Below are 15,202 nucleotides of genomic sequence, written 5' to 3' on the forward strand. Positions count from 1 at the left end.
TTTAATGCTAGATCTGTGTGTAGTAAAGCGCATGTGATTAGGGCTTATATAGGTGATTCCCATTCAGGTTTTGATTTTATTACTGAAACATAAATTCCTGATTTTAGTTCACCTTATATTCTAAATATTTGTCCACCAGATTTTAAAGCTACAAATTGTCCTAGACAATATAAGAGAGGAGGAGGTCTTGCTTTGATTTCTAGGGATTTATTTTCTTAATAGATAGGCTATGTGATGAAACTTTGGAGTTAATAGTGTGCCAGTAGGGATGATCTTAGTATATAGGCCTCCTAGTTGGAATCTGATTCAAAAAAAGTTTTATACGAGTCCATTTTTTACTATTCTACAAATTTCATTGATTTAATAATTCTGGGAGATCTTAATTTACACTTAGAAGATATCACTGATCCTCGTGCTGTTCAGTTCACTCAGTTTTTAGAATTTTTATATCTTATTTTAGGTCTTATAATTCCTACATGTAACAAAGGTCATGCACTAGATTTTCTTGCATATTTTGGGACTAGAGAGTTCTTTTAATATGCCATCAAGTCTAGGAACCTTTGATTTTGTCTCTGCACTTTAATCTTTTTATTTAAAAACTTTTAATGCTAAAACTAAGGTGACTCAACCAAATACATCTAATTTGAGAAGGAAAAGAATTAAAGTGGTCTAATCTTTGGCAATCAGTAATTTCTAGGTTACACACCACAGTTTCAAATTTTCAGTTTAAGGTAGAAATATGAAAAGCTGCAATCACGACACATTAAAAACAAGGAATTTAAGAAAGACCAATAATCCATGGTTCACTGAGTCTCTACAAAAAGACATGGCAGAAAATTGGAGAGAATCTGGAAAAGAAATAAAGATCATTAATCTTATATTAATAGGAGGACAACAATGAGATGTTATAAATTACTAGGGGGCCCTTTTACTAAGCCATGGTAAAAAGTGGCCTGCAGCAGTGTAGACGCGTGTATTAGGCGCGCTGGGCCAGTTTTTACTGTGTCTACAAAAGTGTGTGTGGGGGGGGGTTAATGTGATGGGAAAAGGGCATGCAGTAAAACTGAAACCAGCGTGCGTCTAAAACTGGCCTGAGCCCTTAACGCCAACTATTGATCTAGCAGTAAGGGCTCACACGCTACATGTGCGGTGACCAGTCAGCACGCACCAACTACCAATTACCACCAGAAATGGCACGTGTGGGAGGAAATAATTCATCCAGGCGTTATGGGTGCATGCGTCAAATCTGAAATTTCCTCCCAGGGAGGGGGGAGGCGCACTGACCTGGTGATAGTCTCATTTGGGTGCACACTGCACACGTGTAGAGCCTACCACAGCTTAGAAAAAGGGCTCCTTAGGCTAAAATTGGTTTCTTTGATCAGGAAATAAAACATTCTGTCAGGAAATAAAATATTCTGACAACTCTTTTAAACCACTTTATAAAATATTTGATAATTTAACTAATACAGGGTTTCTTTTACAAAGCCACGCTAGCGATTCCCGCATGGCAAATGAGAGGAAGCCCATAGAAATTGAATGGGCTTTCTCTCATTTGGCGAGAATCGGTAGTGCAGCTTTGTAAAACAGGCCCACAGATTGTTAATGATTCCTGAATCTTTGCAACCTAGTACTAAAGACCTAGCACAATTTTTTTCAAACTAAACAGAATTAAGCAATCATTGTCTTCTGTTAAATTGAATTATGGCCCAATGAAAACTTATCCTTGGAAATAGGTTATGGTGTAACTTTGATAAAATCTTTTTAGAATCAGTCATGAAGACTCTGAAAAAATATTAGGCTGGCTTACTGGGTTTATAAATTTTTCTTTACCAAATGGTCATTATTTGGTTAACTAACTGATATAATTTTGACTCCATTACCAAAATCTTTAGTTGTTGAAAATTATCAGCCAGTAGTCAGTATTCCTTGGATGGCCAAATTTTATGACATTTTTAGTAAATAAACTACAATCCTTTCTTGAATTCTTCAAGGTTATCAATAGAAATCAAACAAAATAAAACATGGAAAAGAAAATAAGATGATACCTTTTTTATTGGACATAACTTAATACATTTCTAGATTAGCTTTTGAAGGTTGCCCTTCTTCGTCAGATCGGAAATAAGCAAATGTGTTAGCAGATAGTATATATAAGAGAAACATCAAAGCATTACTTTGACAGTCTGACAGAGTGGGAGGATGGGGGTATGCATGGGGACATCATACCCCCACCCTCCCACTCTGTCAGACTGTCAAAGTAATGCTTTGATGTTTCTCTTATATATACTATCTGTTAACACATTTGCTTATTTCCGATCTGACGAAGAAGGGCAACCTTCGAAAGCTAATCAAGAAATGTATTAAGATATGTCCAATAAAAAAGGTATCATCTTATTTTCTTTTCCATGTTTTATTTTGTTTGATTTCTATTGATAACCTTTAAGAGTGGACTAACATGGCTACCACACCTCTCTACTTGAATTCTTCAGTGTTTTCATTATACGCAACATGGTTTCAGATCTAGACGTAGCACTGAAACATTGCTTCTAGTTCTTACTTCAGAAGTAAAATCTATTCTGAATAGAGGGGAACAGGTCATTTTGCTCCAGTTTGATATTTCTGCGGTACTGACTTGGTTGAAACAATTTCTAAGTAAAAGAACATATTGTGTGAGAGGAAAGAATTCAATGTCATCTCGGTGGAACCTGGATTGTGGAGTTCCGCAGTGTTCACCACTCTTTCTGCTCTTCTTTAACGTCTATCTCGGCTCTTTGGGTGAATTATTTTCAGAGTTAGGGATTACAGTTTTATCTTATGTAGGTTACTTCCCCCCCCCCCCCCCCCCCCCCGAGTCTGGCTTTACAAAATTTGAAGATATTTTAACTTATTTAAAACATCGTACTTCTTTTATAGATGATTGGTCAAATAAACATGGTTGGAAGTTGAACAGGCAAAAAGCAAAACTCTTGTGGTTTGGGGACTTCGAAATATTCTAAAAAAAAAAAAAGAGATTGTACTATATTCTGTTGAGAATTTAAAATAGAGAATCGTTCTATAGTTCTGGGATCATTCTATACTCTAATATTTCCATTGAGAGAAAATTTAATGCATTAACAAAAAAATTTTTTCCAGACTTAAACAACTTCAAGCTATATGATCTTCATTAAATTCACAAAGCACTAGAATTATAACACAGGCAATTCTTCTTCCACAACTAGATTACTTCAATTCATTATATTGCAGTATTTCGACCAAACTTCAGAAAAAGTTGCCGTTGTTACAGAATACCACTGCTAGAGTAATATTTAGCAGATATTTCTGACAAATCTTCATTGGTTATCTATTAATAAACATTTTAAGTTGGCTTGTTTATTTTTTAAATCAATTTATGGCCAAAATTCAGGGAGAGTTACTGAATTACTTGCTATCCCTCTTTATAGACATAATTCTGGTTTTCTGCGAACTTTACAAATAGGATACCCTTCACTTTGGATTGTCCATTTAAAGTCTGTTTTTGATCCTTAGTTCCTGTTTCAAGGTGCAAGAATTTGAAATGCTTTGCCTCGTAAACTATGTTTTAGAAAGGCCTTGAAAACATATTTGTTTGAAAATTAATGTGATTATGTATTTTCTGTTAATTATACATCCCTTAGATGTCGAGTTCCTTATCTGAGTGTTATCTACTACAAATCCTATGTGGAATGTGGGCAGTATACAAAATAGGCTATATTAGAATTAATATATTAGAACAGTGGTTCAGTAAGATGGAGTTCAAGGAAAGTGCAAACTCCAAACTGGGGTTATCTGGGGATGGTTTCATATTTTCTTTAAATTGCAAAAGAGAGAAATTCAGAAAATATTGAGTCATAGTCTTGTATGCTAAAAATATGTTTAATAAAATGTTGATTTGGTGTTTTGCAGGATGCTGGTTGGAAAAGTGCCATATGTCCAGATTACTGCCCTAATTTCTATGAAGGAATGCAGACTCTAACAAATGTGTTGCAGTCTGATATTGGCCAAGATATGCGAGTACATAATAGCACTTTCCTGTGGTTCATTCCTTTTGTTCAGTCTGTGATGGATCTGAAAGACTTGGGCGTGGCCTATATAGTGGAGGTCATTCACCACCTGCACTCTGAAATCAAGGATGTCCTTAACAGAAGAGTTCAGCACTGTGACCAGGTCACTGAATTTTTTATCCTGATCTTGGTATCTGTGATTGAGCTTCATAGGAATAAAAAGTGTCTGCATTTGCTATGGGTCAGCTCCCAAAAATGGGTGGAAGCATTGGTCAAATGTGCTATGCTGCCAACAACAGACTTCAGGCGACATTCAGAGAAAATGCCCACTCATTGTTCTAAAATAACGTCAACTACGTCATCGACTATACCTACTTCGGTGAACTCGCAAGCAACTAACTCTGTCCAGTATGCCTGCCTCCAATTAATTCGAAGTCTTCTGCGGGAAGGTTGTCAATTAGGGCAACAGAGCACCTGCAAGACATTTTTAGATATACTCAACCGCCTTCTGAGGAGCAGTTCATTCCAGGGCTTGATACTCAATGAACAAGAAACCAATGGTTTAGAATCATGTTTGAAGCATGTAATCAAAAACACCAAGGACAGAATGTCTGTAATGGTTAGCTCACCTGTGGAGGACAATTCTGGGTGTAAACTATTATCCAATTCTTTTATTAAGCAAGAAAATGTAGACAGGAATGACTACCATATGGGTACACCCTGTGGGAATAGTTCCAGTCCATATCAGCCCTCAGAGAGTGAGACAAATGAAGTTTGCCAAACAAGTCTTTATGCAGATAGAAATCTGAGTTTACAAGAGTGTCCTTTGGATCTGAGTTTTCAAGAGTGTCCTTTGGAAACCTGTAGTAAAGATTCAAAGGTGTGTTCAGAGACAGAACATCCTATTGCTCGAGACAATTGTGTTAGCAGATCATTTGAAAAACAGAACATTTTTGACAACGTTGTGACAACAAGCAGGAACAGGGATTTTCAGAACACTGGACAGCATGAGTCAGCCAAGGAAGATATAGCTGAGAATAAATCTCTGTCTGAAGGCCACATCACTACAAGTCATCAAGAGTCTGTTTTCACAGGTCAAAGTTTTAGAGAAGGCAGACACAAAGAAGGAACATGGGGAAGAGAGTCCAGCAATGAATGGGATGAGGAAGCCAGTAAATCTTCTTCCTCTTCAAAACATGTAATTAACTCCACAAAAATTAAGAATCTAAAAACTAAATTAAACTTGTCCAATTTGCAGTCAAGGTTGTCAGTGGTGATGGATAAATCCAAAATTCCTGTGAAAAACAAATGTGCAAATGATACCTCAGATCCAGATGCACAAAGTGGCCAGTCTGAAACCATGAATATGTATCCAGCAAACAGCAGAAACAAGGCAAAATCTGAGGCCTACGCACAAATAAACTATGAAAACGGAGAGAAATCCGCAAACAAAATTTTAACAATGAGCCTTAATCCTGTTAAGCTGGAATCTGATAATTTGTTAAAATTCTCCATGTCTTGTACAAAACTAAGTGAGATTGAAAAGATCAGTGAAAGTGCTGATGTTGACAGTGATAGTGATGACAATGTATCACTTGCAGACATTAGAACTAATTTATTGAAAAAGTGTCCCACTCACTCTACTAACTTGCCAGCGTCTCTAAAAGGCCCTGAAAAATTGGCCTTAAATGTTGAACAAGCCAAATTAGAGAGCTTGTCCTCAAGAAAAGACAAGATCGGGGATGGGACAAGAAGGAGCCATGCAGATACAGGAAATGATAGTGCTCCAGATGATTCTGGACCTATTCATCAGAAGTGCAAAAATAAATATTTGAAAGTTCCTATGTCCAAAAAACACAAATTGGATGTCAGTCTCTGCCCCTTAAAATCCTCTGACATTAACAGGGATCTTGATAGGCTATCATTACTTGCCTATTTAAAAGGGGTGAACTTCCCTGGGGATTCTAGTCCAGAGGCCTTGGCATCTCAGTTGCCAGATCAGGTTGAGAGAAAAGTGAGAGTGGATGGTAGATCTTCAATTGGCGACCATAGTGATTGTTCATCCTCTGATAGCAAAACTCTCAATGAGCCAATCGTCATTTCTGATTCTTCTGATGAGGAGAGAATGCACACAACTGTAATTGACAAAAGAGACTATCCTGTTAAGCAGCCTTCAGCACCTACGTGTTCCTCTGTGAGCTTGGAAAGAAATGTTAAAGAAGAAATAAAAGTGAAGCATGAAAGCTTGCCTGTGCCATGTGATGAATATGATTCACAGTTCTTTGAGTTTGAGACAGAGAATGAGGTTTATTCAGTTTGGCAGGACTCTCAGGACCTCAAAAAGGTTCAGAAACAAGAACAAGAACCTTGTTCATCTTTAGCCAAAGACTGCTCCAAGGAGAATTCTGAATGGGAAAACCAATGTAATGAATGGGGATATGACACAGATTATATCTCTGATGATGTGATAGAAGCAGCAGCTAATGCTGCAGAGGAGGAACTGGCAGGTAAAGGGAGAACCACTGTGAATAAAAAACTTAAAGAATCTGAATGCCATCTAAAGAGAAGCTTCAACAAAGAATCTACAGCTGTTAGGTATTTAGTTGATTCAGTTAATCATAAAATGGCAGACCAGTCTAAATGTAAAACCGTTCCAGACATTGCTGCTGGAAGTAGAGCAAATGAAATGATCCCAAAGAAGCAGAAAGAGCAGCTAGCAGATCCTTCAAAATTGAACAAGGAGAAGAGGAAAGATCCCACCACATGTTCTGGACAAAAAGAATCAGTAGTGGCTAAATCAGTCAGAACTGGATCAAAGAGCCCTAAAAAACTGAATAGAGTTGTTAGATCAAATAAAATGCATGTCCATCAGGCTAGCATGCAAAAACTAGTACCATCCAGGGTATTGCCTACTGTAGTTCCACCCAAGAAGGATCGTAAATTTCCTGAGCCAGCATCCACAGTAGAAAAGCTTGGTTTGAAAAGGGCACCACGCAGAGCATTTGATTTGTCTCAGCGGTCTTTGGATAGTGTTGCAAAATTACGCAGTCATGGCCAGGCTGCAGGAGCCCTTGAAATAAAGAGGAAGGGAAAAACTAATTTAATTTTGCCTCTGTCTTTGGCAGTAAAAGGACATAAAAAATTGTTGGATTGCCAGGATCTCCAGTTTTATCGTCAGACAAGACCTAAAAAGAAAATCAAAGATCCAGGAGAAGAATCCAAACAAAGGACCAAAAGAGTCAGATCCACTGTTGCTGAAAAGCCACCTAGGCAAGAATCTGTAGCTCATGAGTTGGTAATGTCTGCTGAAGCTTGGAAACCTAAGGCAGACTCGGCAACCCCAAAACTTGCTCCTGATTCAAGGAATGAAAGGAAACTGCTGAATAGAAGCACTTCAGTAGAACATGACATTAGCAAAAATGTGACAAAAATGAATGAGAATATCAGTGTAGTCCCAGTAGACATGAACACAAATATGCAAGAGAATAACAAAACTGAGATTTTCTTAAACAGTCCTTCACATTTCTCCTTAACTCTCCATTCTCTTGATAAGGAGGAGAAAAGTGAGTTGAATAAAAATGATGACATCGACAAGGACAACTTATTTTTGACTCAGCTTAGTCCAGTAGATATGGAATTATGTTCACAAGAGGAAAATGTAGACATTAAAAAGAGTATTGATGGTGATACAGTAGACCTGGCAGAACATATATCCAGAACAGTTCCTTCTGGGTCTCCTCTGTACAAGCAAAAAGGTTGTGCTCAGACTGCTGAATTGCCTGGTATTTACTTTTGTAAGCACTCCAACCTTGAAAATTCAGATGATCAGCAGTTTGTCAAACCTGGCCCACCTGCTTCTGTCTTCAAACCCCTCAAACCCTCTACTGTTAAGGTTTTCAGTACCAGTATGTCATCTCGGAATGCCAGCCTAACCAAAGATCTTGAAAATATTTCAAAACTGCCACCAGCTGTTAAAAACAAATTTCAGGCAGCAAGACCAATCACACCAAAATCGAATGAGACAGTGTTTACATCTGGCCAGAATAAGACTGTACAGCCCTTGATCTATCGGGCCAGCACTGCTCAGTATTCCAGATCTGAAGCTGGAAAGGCTCCTTCTGGGACTGAAGGCCACCAGTTTCCCACTTTCCCGCCATGTAAATCCTCCACCATGGGATCAAGCTTTTCTGGTTCGAGAGATCCTGCAATGGAAATATGAAATGTTCTCAAACTTCCACCATGATGGAGCCCCAGTAACGTTGTGCCAGTTTGACATAACTACTGTTCCTCGTCGGTTTTATGGCTATAAGGACTACTTCCTTGTTTTCTTCCCTTTGATGATGCTAAACACGTTTGAATCTGTAAGTATTCTAGTCCCTTTGTTGTAATATGTATTTAAACTCTATGTTATTAATTACAAATAGAACCAAAATGTGTGGAACAGAAGGTCTTTCAGTTTTAACTTTGCTCTTTGTTATGGCGGTTTCCTCAAACTGGAAGTAGAAAGCTTCATACATGTATTAAAGGCAGCTTTCTGTGTGCAATAGTTGCTTTTGTGTTTTTGCCTCATGTCCTTTCTGCACATGTGCTCAAAGCAAATATTGTGTATTATATGCACTTAGCACACACTCTTTGCCTGGATTCACATGTACAGAGCAGCTGTGGGAGCTCATTAGCTGTAGTTGGGCATGAGAAGGGATCAAATGCTGCAGAGAGGAGCAGGCTGGAGGCAAAGGAATGGCGAGGATCATAGAGGGTTGGGTGGAGAATGGAAGGAACCACCAGGAAATATTTGGAGATAGTTGTAGGAGAGCACAGAGGACCCACAATCAGAACCAGAGAAAAACCTACGTAGATGGAGGCCCCAAAAAAAGAAAGTAGGGCAGGACAGTGGCAAATCCACAAGGAGCCAGATATTACTCTGCTCCTCATACACTCAGATATGGAAAAAGGGAAATTTTAAATGTACATTTCATTAGACTGGGTAATTTTTTATGGGATGATTTCCTGTTAGGAAATGACCCATTGAGTAGTAATGATTTAGATGAGTATTTCTATTTTTTTATTTTTCTTTATTTGTATCCTTACAAGGGGATAACATTTTGTCCTTTAGTTAACTGTGTTTGAAGGAACCAAAGATATTTTAAACATGTCAGAAGTTTCTCAGGCTATTTTCTTTGTGGGTACCTAATCTCGCTGATTTTTTTATTTTATTTTTTTTACAGCTGGTTCAAGAATGGAAAGAGAGAAAAAACATATGCTATATGCTACATGGTTCCTCCAAGATGCAGGGGAATGCTGCTGATTACAAAGGTGAGGTGCTCTTCAAAACCAAAGAATCACAAACGTTTTAGTTTCTAGCATAGAGAGATTTTTTTCTGTCAATGAAATTTATAATATAACATTTAAAATTGGATAAGGCATGTTCAGGTTAGTGGTAAATTATGCTTATGTATGTATAAGTGTTGACATTTTTTTACCTAATCACTAAAATTTTCTTCTATGATTTTAGGAGATGAGAATTAAATGGTTCGAGGGTTCTGGAATTCCAAAGGTTGTTTCAAGTGACATCCTTGATTAGGAAATGACAACCTTCCTAATACTGTTCATATGGAGGGCTATTTTCAAAGCTGTTCAGCTGTGTTAATTGGCTATCTGAAAAAAGCTCTTTCTGAGTACAACATCTGCATGTAGAACTGATCCACCTCAAAGTCCATATTCAAAACCTTTGTAAAATAACCAGCAAATTTTAGCCATTTTATCTGTATGTGAATATTCAACTAAACTAAAATTGTAAGCTGCCTAGATGGTTCTCCTATAAGGCGGGATAGTAAGCATTAATAAAACTTGGAAACACAGTTGGCTAGGGTTTCAGCTAAATATTTACCAAAATTTGTCTGCGTTTAATGCTCCTGGGTTTTCTGGCTAAATTTAGCCAGTTTATGCTGAAAATCAGGCCTAAACCAGGTAACTCAGAGAGAGTGTAAGCTTCCCACTATTTCAGAACCTGTGGGATAGTTATGTCCATCAACCAGCAGATGGAGATAGAAAACTGAGCCAGCAGATGGAGATAGGTTTCAGCTCAGTTTTCAGTTCTCTATGTCTCTTGGCTTCCAGTCCAGCTCCTCAGTATTTTCTATCTCCAGCAGGTGAATGGACTCACTTTTCAGCCTCTGTTTCTGAACGATTTGCTCCTGGTCCAGTTGGTCAGCTGGTCCCCAGTTCAGCTTTGCGGGTGGCTTGAGTCTGCAGAGTCATATCTGGACATCTTAAGATACCTGTCACTGGTGCCCCACGAATTTACTTCTTCTCTCCCTTCACTTCTCCCCTGTGTCCTGTGGAGCTCTCCTTTTCCAACACAACCTTAAAAAAAAGGAGAAGGAAAGAAGTTTACTGGAGAGCTTGGGACAGAGTATCAGTCCTGATTCTTTCTCATCCAGGGTAAGACTTGTGGAGATTGTGAACTTGGGAGGAGCAGCCGGCAGTGTTGTCCTACTAAAGTTTGACTGAGAACCACTTGGAGGGCTTCAAATTCTATTTGGTTCACGGGAGGGATCTTGACTCACCCCTCGGGAATGCATTGTGCTGCGCTTGTATCAATCGGGAATCCACGGGACGTGGGAGAACGGTCAGCAGCAGCACGTCTTTGGATTTGGCACAGCACCCGAATATGACAGGAACTTTGGGTTCTCACAGTTTGATGCAGGAGAGCATGGGAACAGGCCCCATTTTGTTGTCAACAGGCAGTGAGGAACTGCCTCTGTCTGAACACACACAGAGCAGAACCACCATATTACAACCTCAGGGCCTGACAGAGTATTCAGCTGCATCAGGATCTTTGTTTTCTCCGGTGTTTATATTGCTGTTACACCAGATCTATTTACTGAAGCAGAAACAGAGTTGCTGCAAGGTGCTTCAGTTTCTTGCCCTGCTGCCCCTCTGGCTCCTGAAAGATCTCATTTAGTTTCATTTATCTACTCTTGGAGGTCTGTCTCTGCTTCTCCCACCTTATCTGATGTAACGTTGGTCCATTCAGAGGAGCCAACATTGAAGGAGCCATTAGAGGAGGGGGATGACCTGAAAATATTGAAATTGTTTCACAAAGAGGAGCTCAGTACTCTTATTTCTGAGGCATTGGCGATGCTTTCCATTGAGGAGCCTTCTGCTTTGGCATCGGGAGGTCAATCTTCATTGATCATGGGTGATTACAGCAGAATGGGTCTCACCGGACATGAGGCTAAGAGTGGGAAGAACCAAGGTTCACATATACCTGTTGGTTTTGGAGGAGAAAGAGAAATTGCAACTTACCAGGATGGACTCCCTTGTTATGGCAGTGACCAAGAAGACCACCTTGCCGTTGGAAGGGAGCATTGCCCTAAATGACATACAGTATAGAAAGCTAGAACACTCGCAGAAACAAGCCCTTGAAGTGCCCTCTTTGGGCCTTGAAGTGACTGTGCAGCTCGTTTGAGGCTAGATCATGCCTGAAGTGGCATCAGCAGTCTTCAACACAAGATGGGTGCCATAACGCCCTGCTGGAAGTGGGGCTGGCCTATTTGTCAAATGCTATTTATGACATGTTACAGGTTACGACCCACACGTTGGCAACTCTGGCTATGGCATTGGGCAGCGTTAAAGTCATGTCTAGTTAAAATCCCTTTCGGGGCAAGTGGCTATTTGGAGATCTCAGTAACTTGGTGAATGAATGAGGGGAAATTAAGCCACAGAAGTTGCCAGAGGATAAGCCAAGAGCCTCTGATTTTCTGTCTTCAGGGAGCTCTCAATTTCAAGACAGCAGACTGTACTGGCCTGGTTGTCATCAATATGGTCAGAAGTGGAGGAGTGGTCTAGTGGTTAGATTAGTGGACTTTGGTCCTGGGGAACTGGGTTCAATTCCCACTGCAGGCACAGGGAGCTCACTTAACCCTCCATTGCCCCAGGTACAAATAAGTACCTAAGCCGCATTGAGCCTGCCATGAGTGGGAAAGCGCGGGGTACAAAAAAAAAAGTCCCTCTTTCAGGCATACCAGTCTTCCTTTCATGCAGACAGGAAGTCATCCTCTCAGTCAGCTACAGCACCCAATGCCTCCCGAGCTTTGCAATGATTTGAGGCTGGTCCACTCTTCTCTTTCTTCGATGGAAGAATATCTTGAGGTGTTTCGAGAGTTGAGGGCCAAAATCATGTCAGACCAGTGAGTTCTGGATACTCTTTCAGAAGGTTACAAGTTAGAGTTCTCCTGCCCGGTCACTCCTCTCTTCTTGAAATCTCCTTCTCGAAAGAGAACCAAAGTGGTCCAGGTTCAGGCCACTGTAGATTCCCCACTGGCGCTCTGGCCCATTGTTCCAGTTCCCTAGACCGAACAGGGACAAGGCAGATACTCTACTTCATTGTCCCAAAGAGAGATGGTCTTAGATTTCAAAGGTCTAAACTACTGCCTCTGAGTGTCCCACTTTTGCATGGAAACACTCAAGGAAATTACAAGGCACTACTTTTAAAACGAACAGGAGGAAATATTTTTCACTCTATGACTTGTTAAGCTCTGGATCTCATTGCCAGAGGATGTGATGTCGGCGGTTAGTGTATCTGGGTTTAAAAAAGGTTTGGACAAGTTCCTGGAGAAAATGTTATTGACATAAAGGACATAAAAAATTGTTGGCTTGCCGTGATCTCGTTTTATCGTCAGACAAGACCTAAAAAGAGAATCGAAGAAAAGGATCCAGGAGAAGAATCCAAACAAAGGGCCAAGAGTGTCAGATCCACTGTTGCTGAAAAGCCACCTAGGCAAGAATCTGTAGCTCATGAGTTGGTAATGGCTGCTAAAGCTTGGAAACCTAAGACAAACTCGGCAACCCCAAAACTTGCTCCTGATTCAAGTAATGAAAGGAAACCGCTGAGTAGAAGCACTTCAATAGAACCTGACGTAAGCAAAAATGTGTCAAAAATTAATGAGAATAACAACGTAGTCCTGGTAGAGATGAACACAAATGTGCAAGATAATAACAAAACTGAAATTTTCTTAAACAGTCCTTCACATTGCTCCTTAACTCCTTCATTTTCTTCATAAGGAGGAGAAAAGTGAGTTGAATAAAAATGATGACATCGACAAGGACAACCTGTTATTGAGATAGACATGGGGAAGCCACTACTGTATCTGGGATCAGTAGCATGAATCTTGCTACTATTTGGAATTCTGTCAGGTACTTGTAACCTGAATTGTCCACTGCTAGAAGCAGGATACTGGGCGAGATGGACCATTGGTCTGACTCAGTATGACTATTCTTATGTTCTTATGTACAGCGAATAGTAAAGTTTTTGGAATCCAGTGGATTATGGACCTGAGGCAACATGGTTTCACTAGAGGCAGGTCTTGCCAGACAAATCTGGTTGATTTCTTTGTCTGGGTGACCAGAGAGTTAGATCAAGAGAAAGCACTATATGTGGTTCCGCATAGGCAACTAATAAATAAACTGAGTGCCTTCGGTATGGGCCCTAAAGTGGCTGACTGGGTTAGGAACTAGTTGAGTGGAAGCCGACAGAGGGTAGTGATAAATGGAGCTCATTCTGAGGAAAAAGATGTTACCAGTGGTGTGCCGTAAGGTTTGGTTCTTGGGCCAGTTCTTTTTAACATTTTTATAAGCGATATTGCTGAAGGTCTGTCTAGTAAGGTTTGTCTTTTTGCAGATGATACCAAAATCTGCAATAGGGTAGACACCCCTGATGGTGTGGATAACATGAAGAAGGACTTAGCAAAGCTAGAAGACTGCTGGTCTGGAATTTGGCAGCTTAGATTTAATGTTAAAAAAAAGTACCGTCATACATTAGGACTGCAAAACCTAAGGGACTGGTATAGTTTAGGGGGTGTGAAGAACTTTTGTGCACAAAAGAGAAGCGGGACTTGGGTGTGATCACATGTGATGATCTTAAGATGTCCAAATAGGTAGAAAAGGTGATGGTGAAAGCTAGAAGGATGCTTGGGTGCACAGGAAAAGGAACAGCCAGTAGGAAAAAGGGGATGATGATGGCACTGTATAAGTCTCTGGTGAGACCTCATTTAGAATATTGTGTACAGTTCTGGAGACCACACCTTCAAAAAGGTATAAATAGGATGAGATCAGTCTAGAAGGTGGCTACTATAATGGTCAGTGGTCTTCACATAAAGCGTGTGGGGACAGACTTAAAGATTTCAATATGTATTCTTTGGAAGAAAGGTGGAAGAGGGGAGATATGATAGAGACATTTAAATATCTATGTGGCATAAATGCACAGGAGGTGAGTCTTTAAGTTGAAAGGAAGCTCTGGAACGAGGGGGCATAGGATGAAGGTAAAAAGGGATGGCTTAGAAGTAACCCGAGGAAATACTTCTTCACGGAATGGGTGGTGAATTTGTGGAACATCCACCTGGTGGAAGTGGTAGAGACAAAAACAGTAGCTGAATTCAGGAGAGCTTAGGACAAGTACATAGGATCTCTAAGGGAGTAATAGGGATAGATGACATGAATGGGCAGACTGGATAGGCCATATGGTCTTTGTCTGCCTACATTTTTCTGTGTTTCTGTAAAGACATGATTATTATAAAGACATGCAAGACCTTATTGACTTACCACCCAGGAATGCCAAAAGATCAGCATGCACATTCCTGAATCTTCATTTCCCAGCTGTAAAGGACTAAAATACAGATTAACACATGTGTCTAGCTTTTCCTACTTAAACACGCAGATGTGGAATGCATTGCCACTTGATCTGAAAACAATTTGTGATGATATTAACTTTCGTAAATCATTGAAGACTTTTCTCTTCAATAAAGCATACCACAACGATCCTTAATAGGAACTGTAATGCATCTCCACTTACCTAATTATTCTGAATGTTTTCCCCTCTATACCAGTTACTTAATTCTATTATATCATCCATGTTCTTATGTAATACGAATTGTATCTCTTACTCTGGAATGGTGACTGCCGTGACAGAACATTGTAAGCCACATTGAGCCTGCAAATAGGTGGGGAAATGTGGGATACAAATGCAGCAAATAAAATAAAATAATCACTCCACCTGCATTTTTTAGTCAATTGAAAATTTGCGTCCTCTTTTCTTGTTCTACACAGTAGAAAGGCAACATAGAACAATTATTCTACACAGTAGAAAGGCAACATAGAACATAAATCACACTGTATACTTAGTACCT

At 39.8% G+C, this 15,202-nt stretch overlaps 1 protein-coding gene across 1 annotated transcript in view; it reads left to right on the top strand.

The window, feature by feature from the left end:
* SETX (senataxin) overlaps window positions 1–15,202 on the top strand; it is a 133,542-nt gene that overhangs the window by 33,150 nt on the left and 85,190 nt on the right. Inside the window, 3 exon segments of the mRNA XM_030206834.1 lie at window positions 3,919–8,188; window positions 8,190–8,377; window positions 9,242–9,329. Of these exon segments, the coding sequence (XP_030062694.1) occupies window positions 3,919–8,188; window positions 8,190–8,377; window positions 9,242–9,329 (4,546 nt within the window).

Source organism: Microcaecilia unicolor, chromosome 6, assembly GCF_901765095.1.
Source record: "Microcaecilia unicolor chromosome 6, aMicUni1.1, whole genome shotgun sequence".
Taxonomy (NCBI): Eukaryota; Metazoa; Chordata; class Amphibia; order Gymnophiona; family Siphonopidae; genus Microcaecilia; species Microcaecilia unicolor.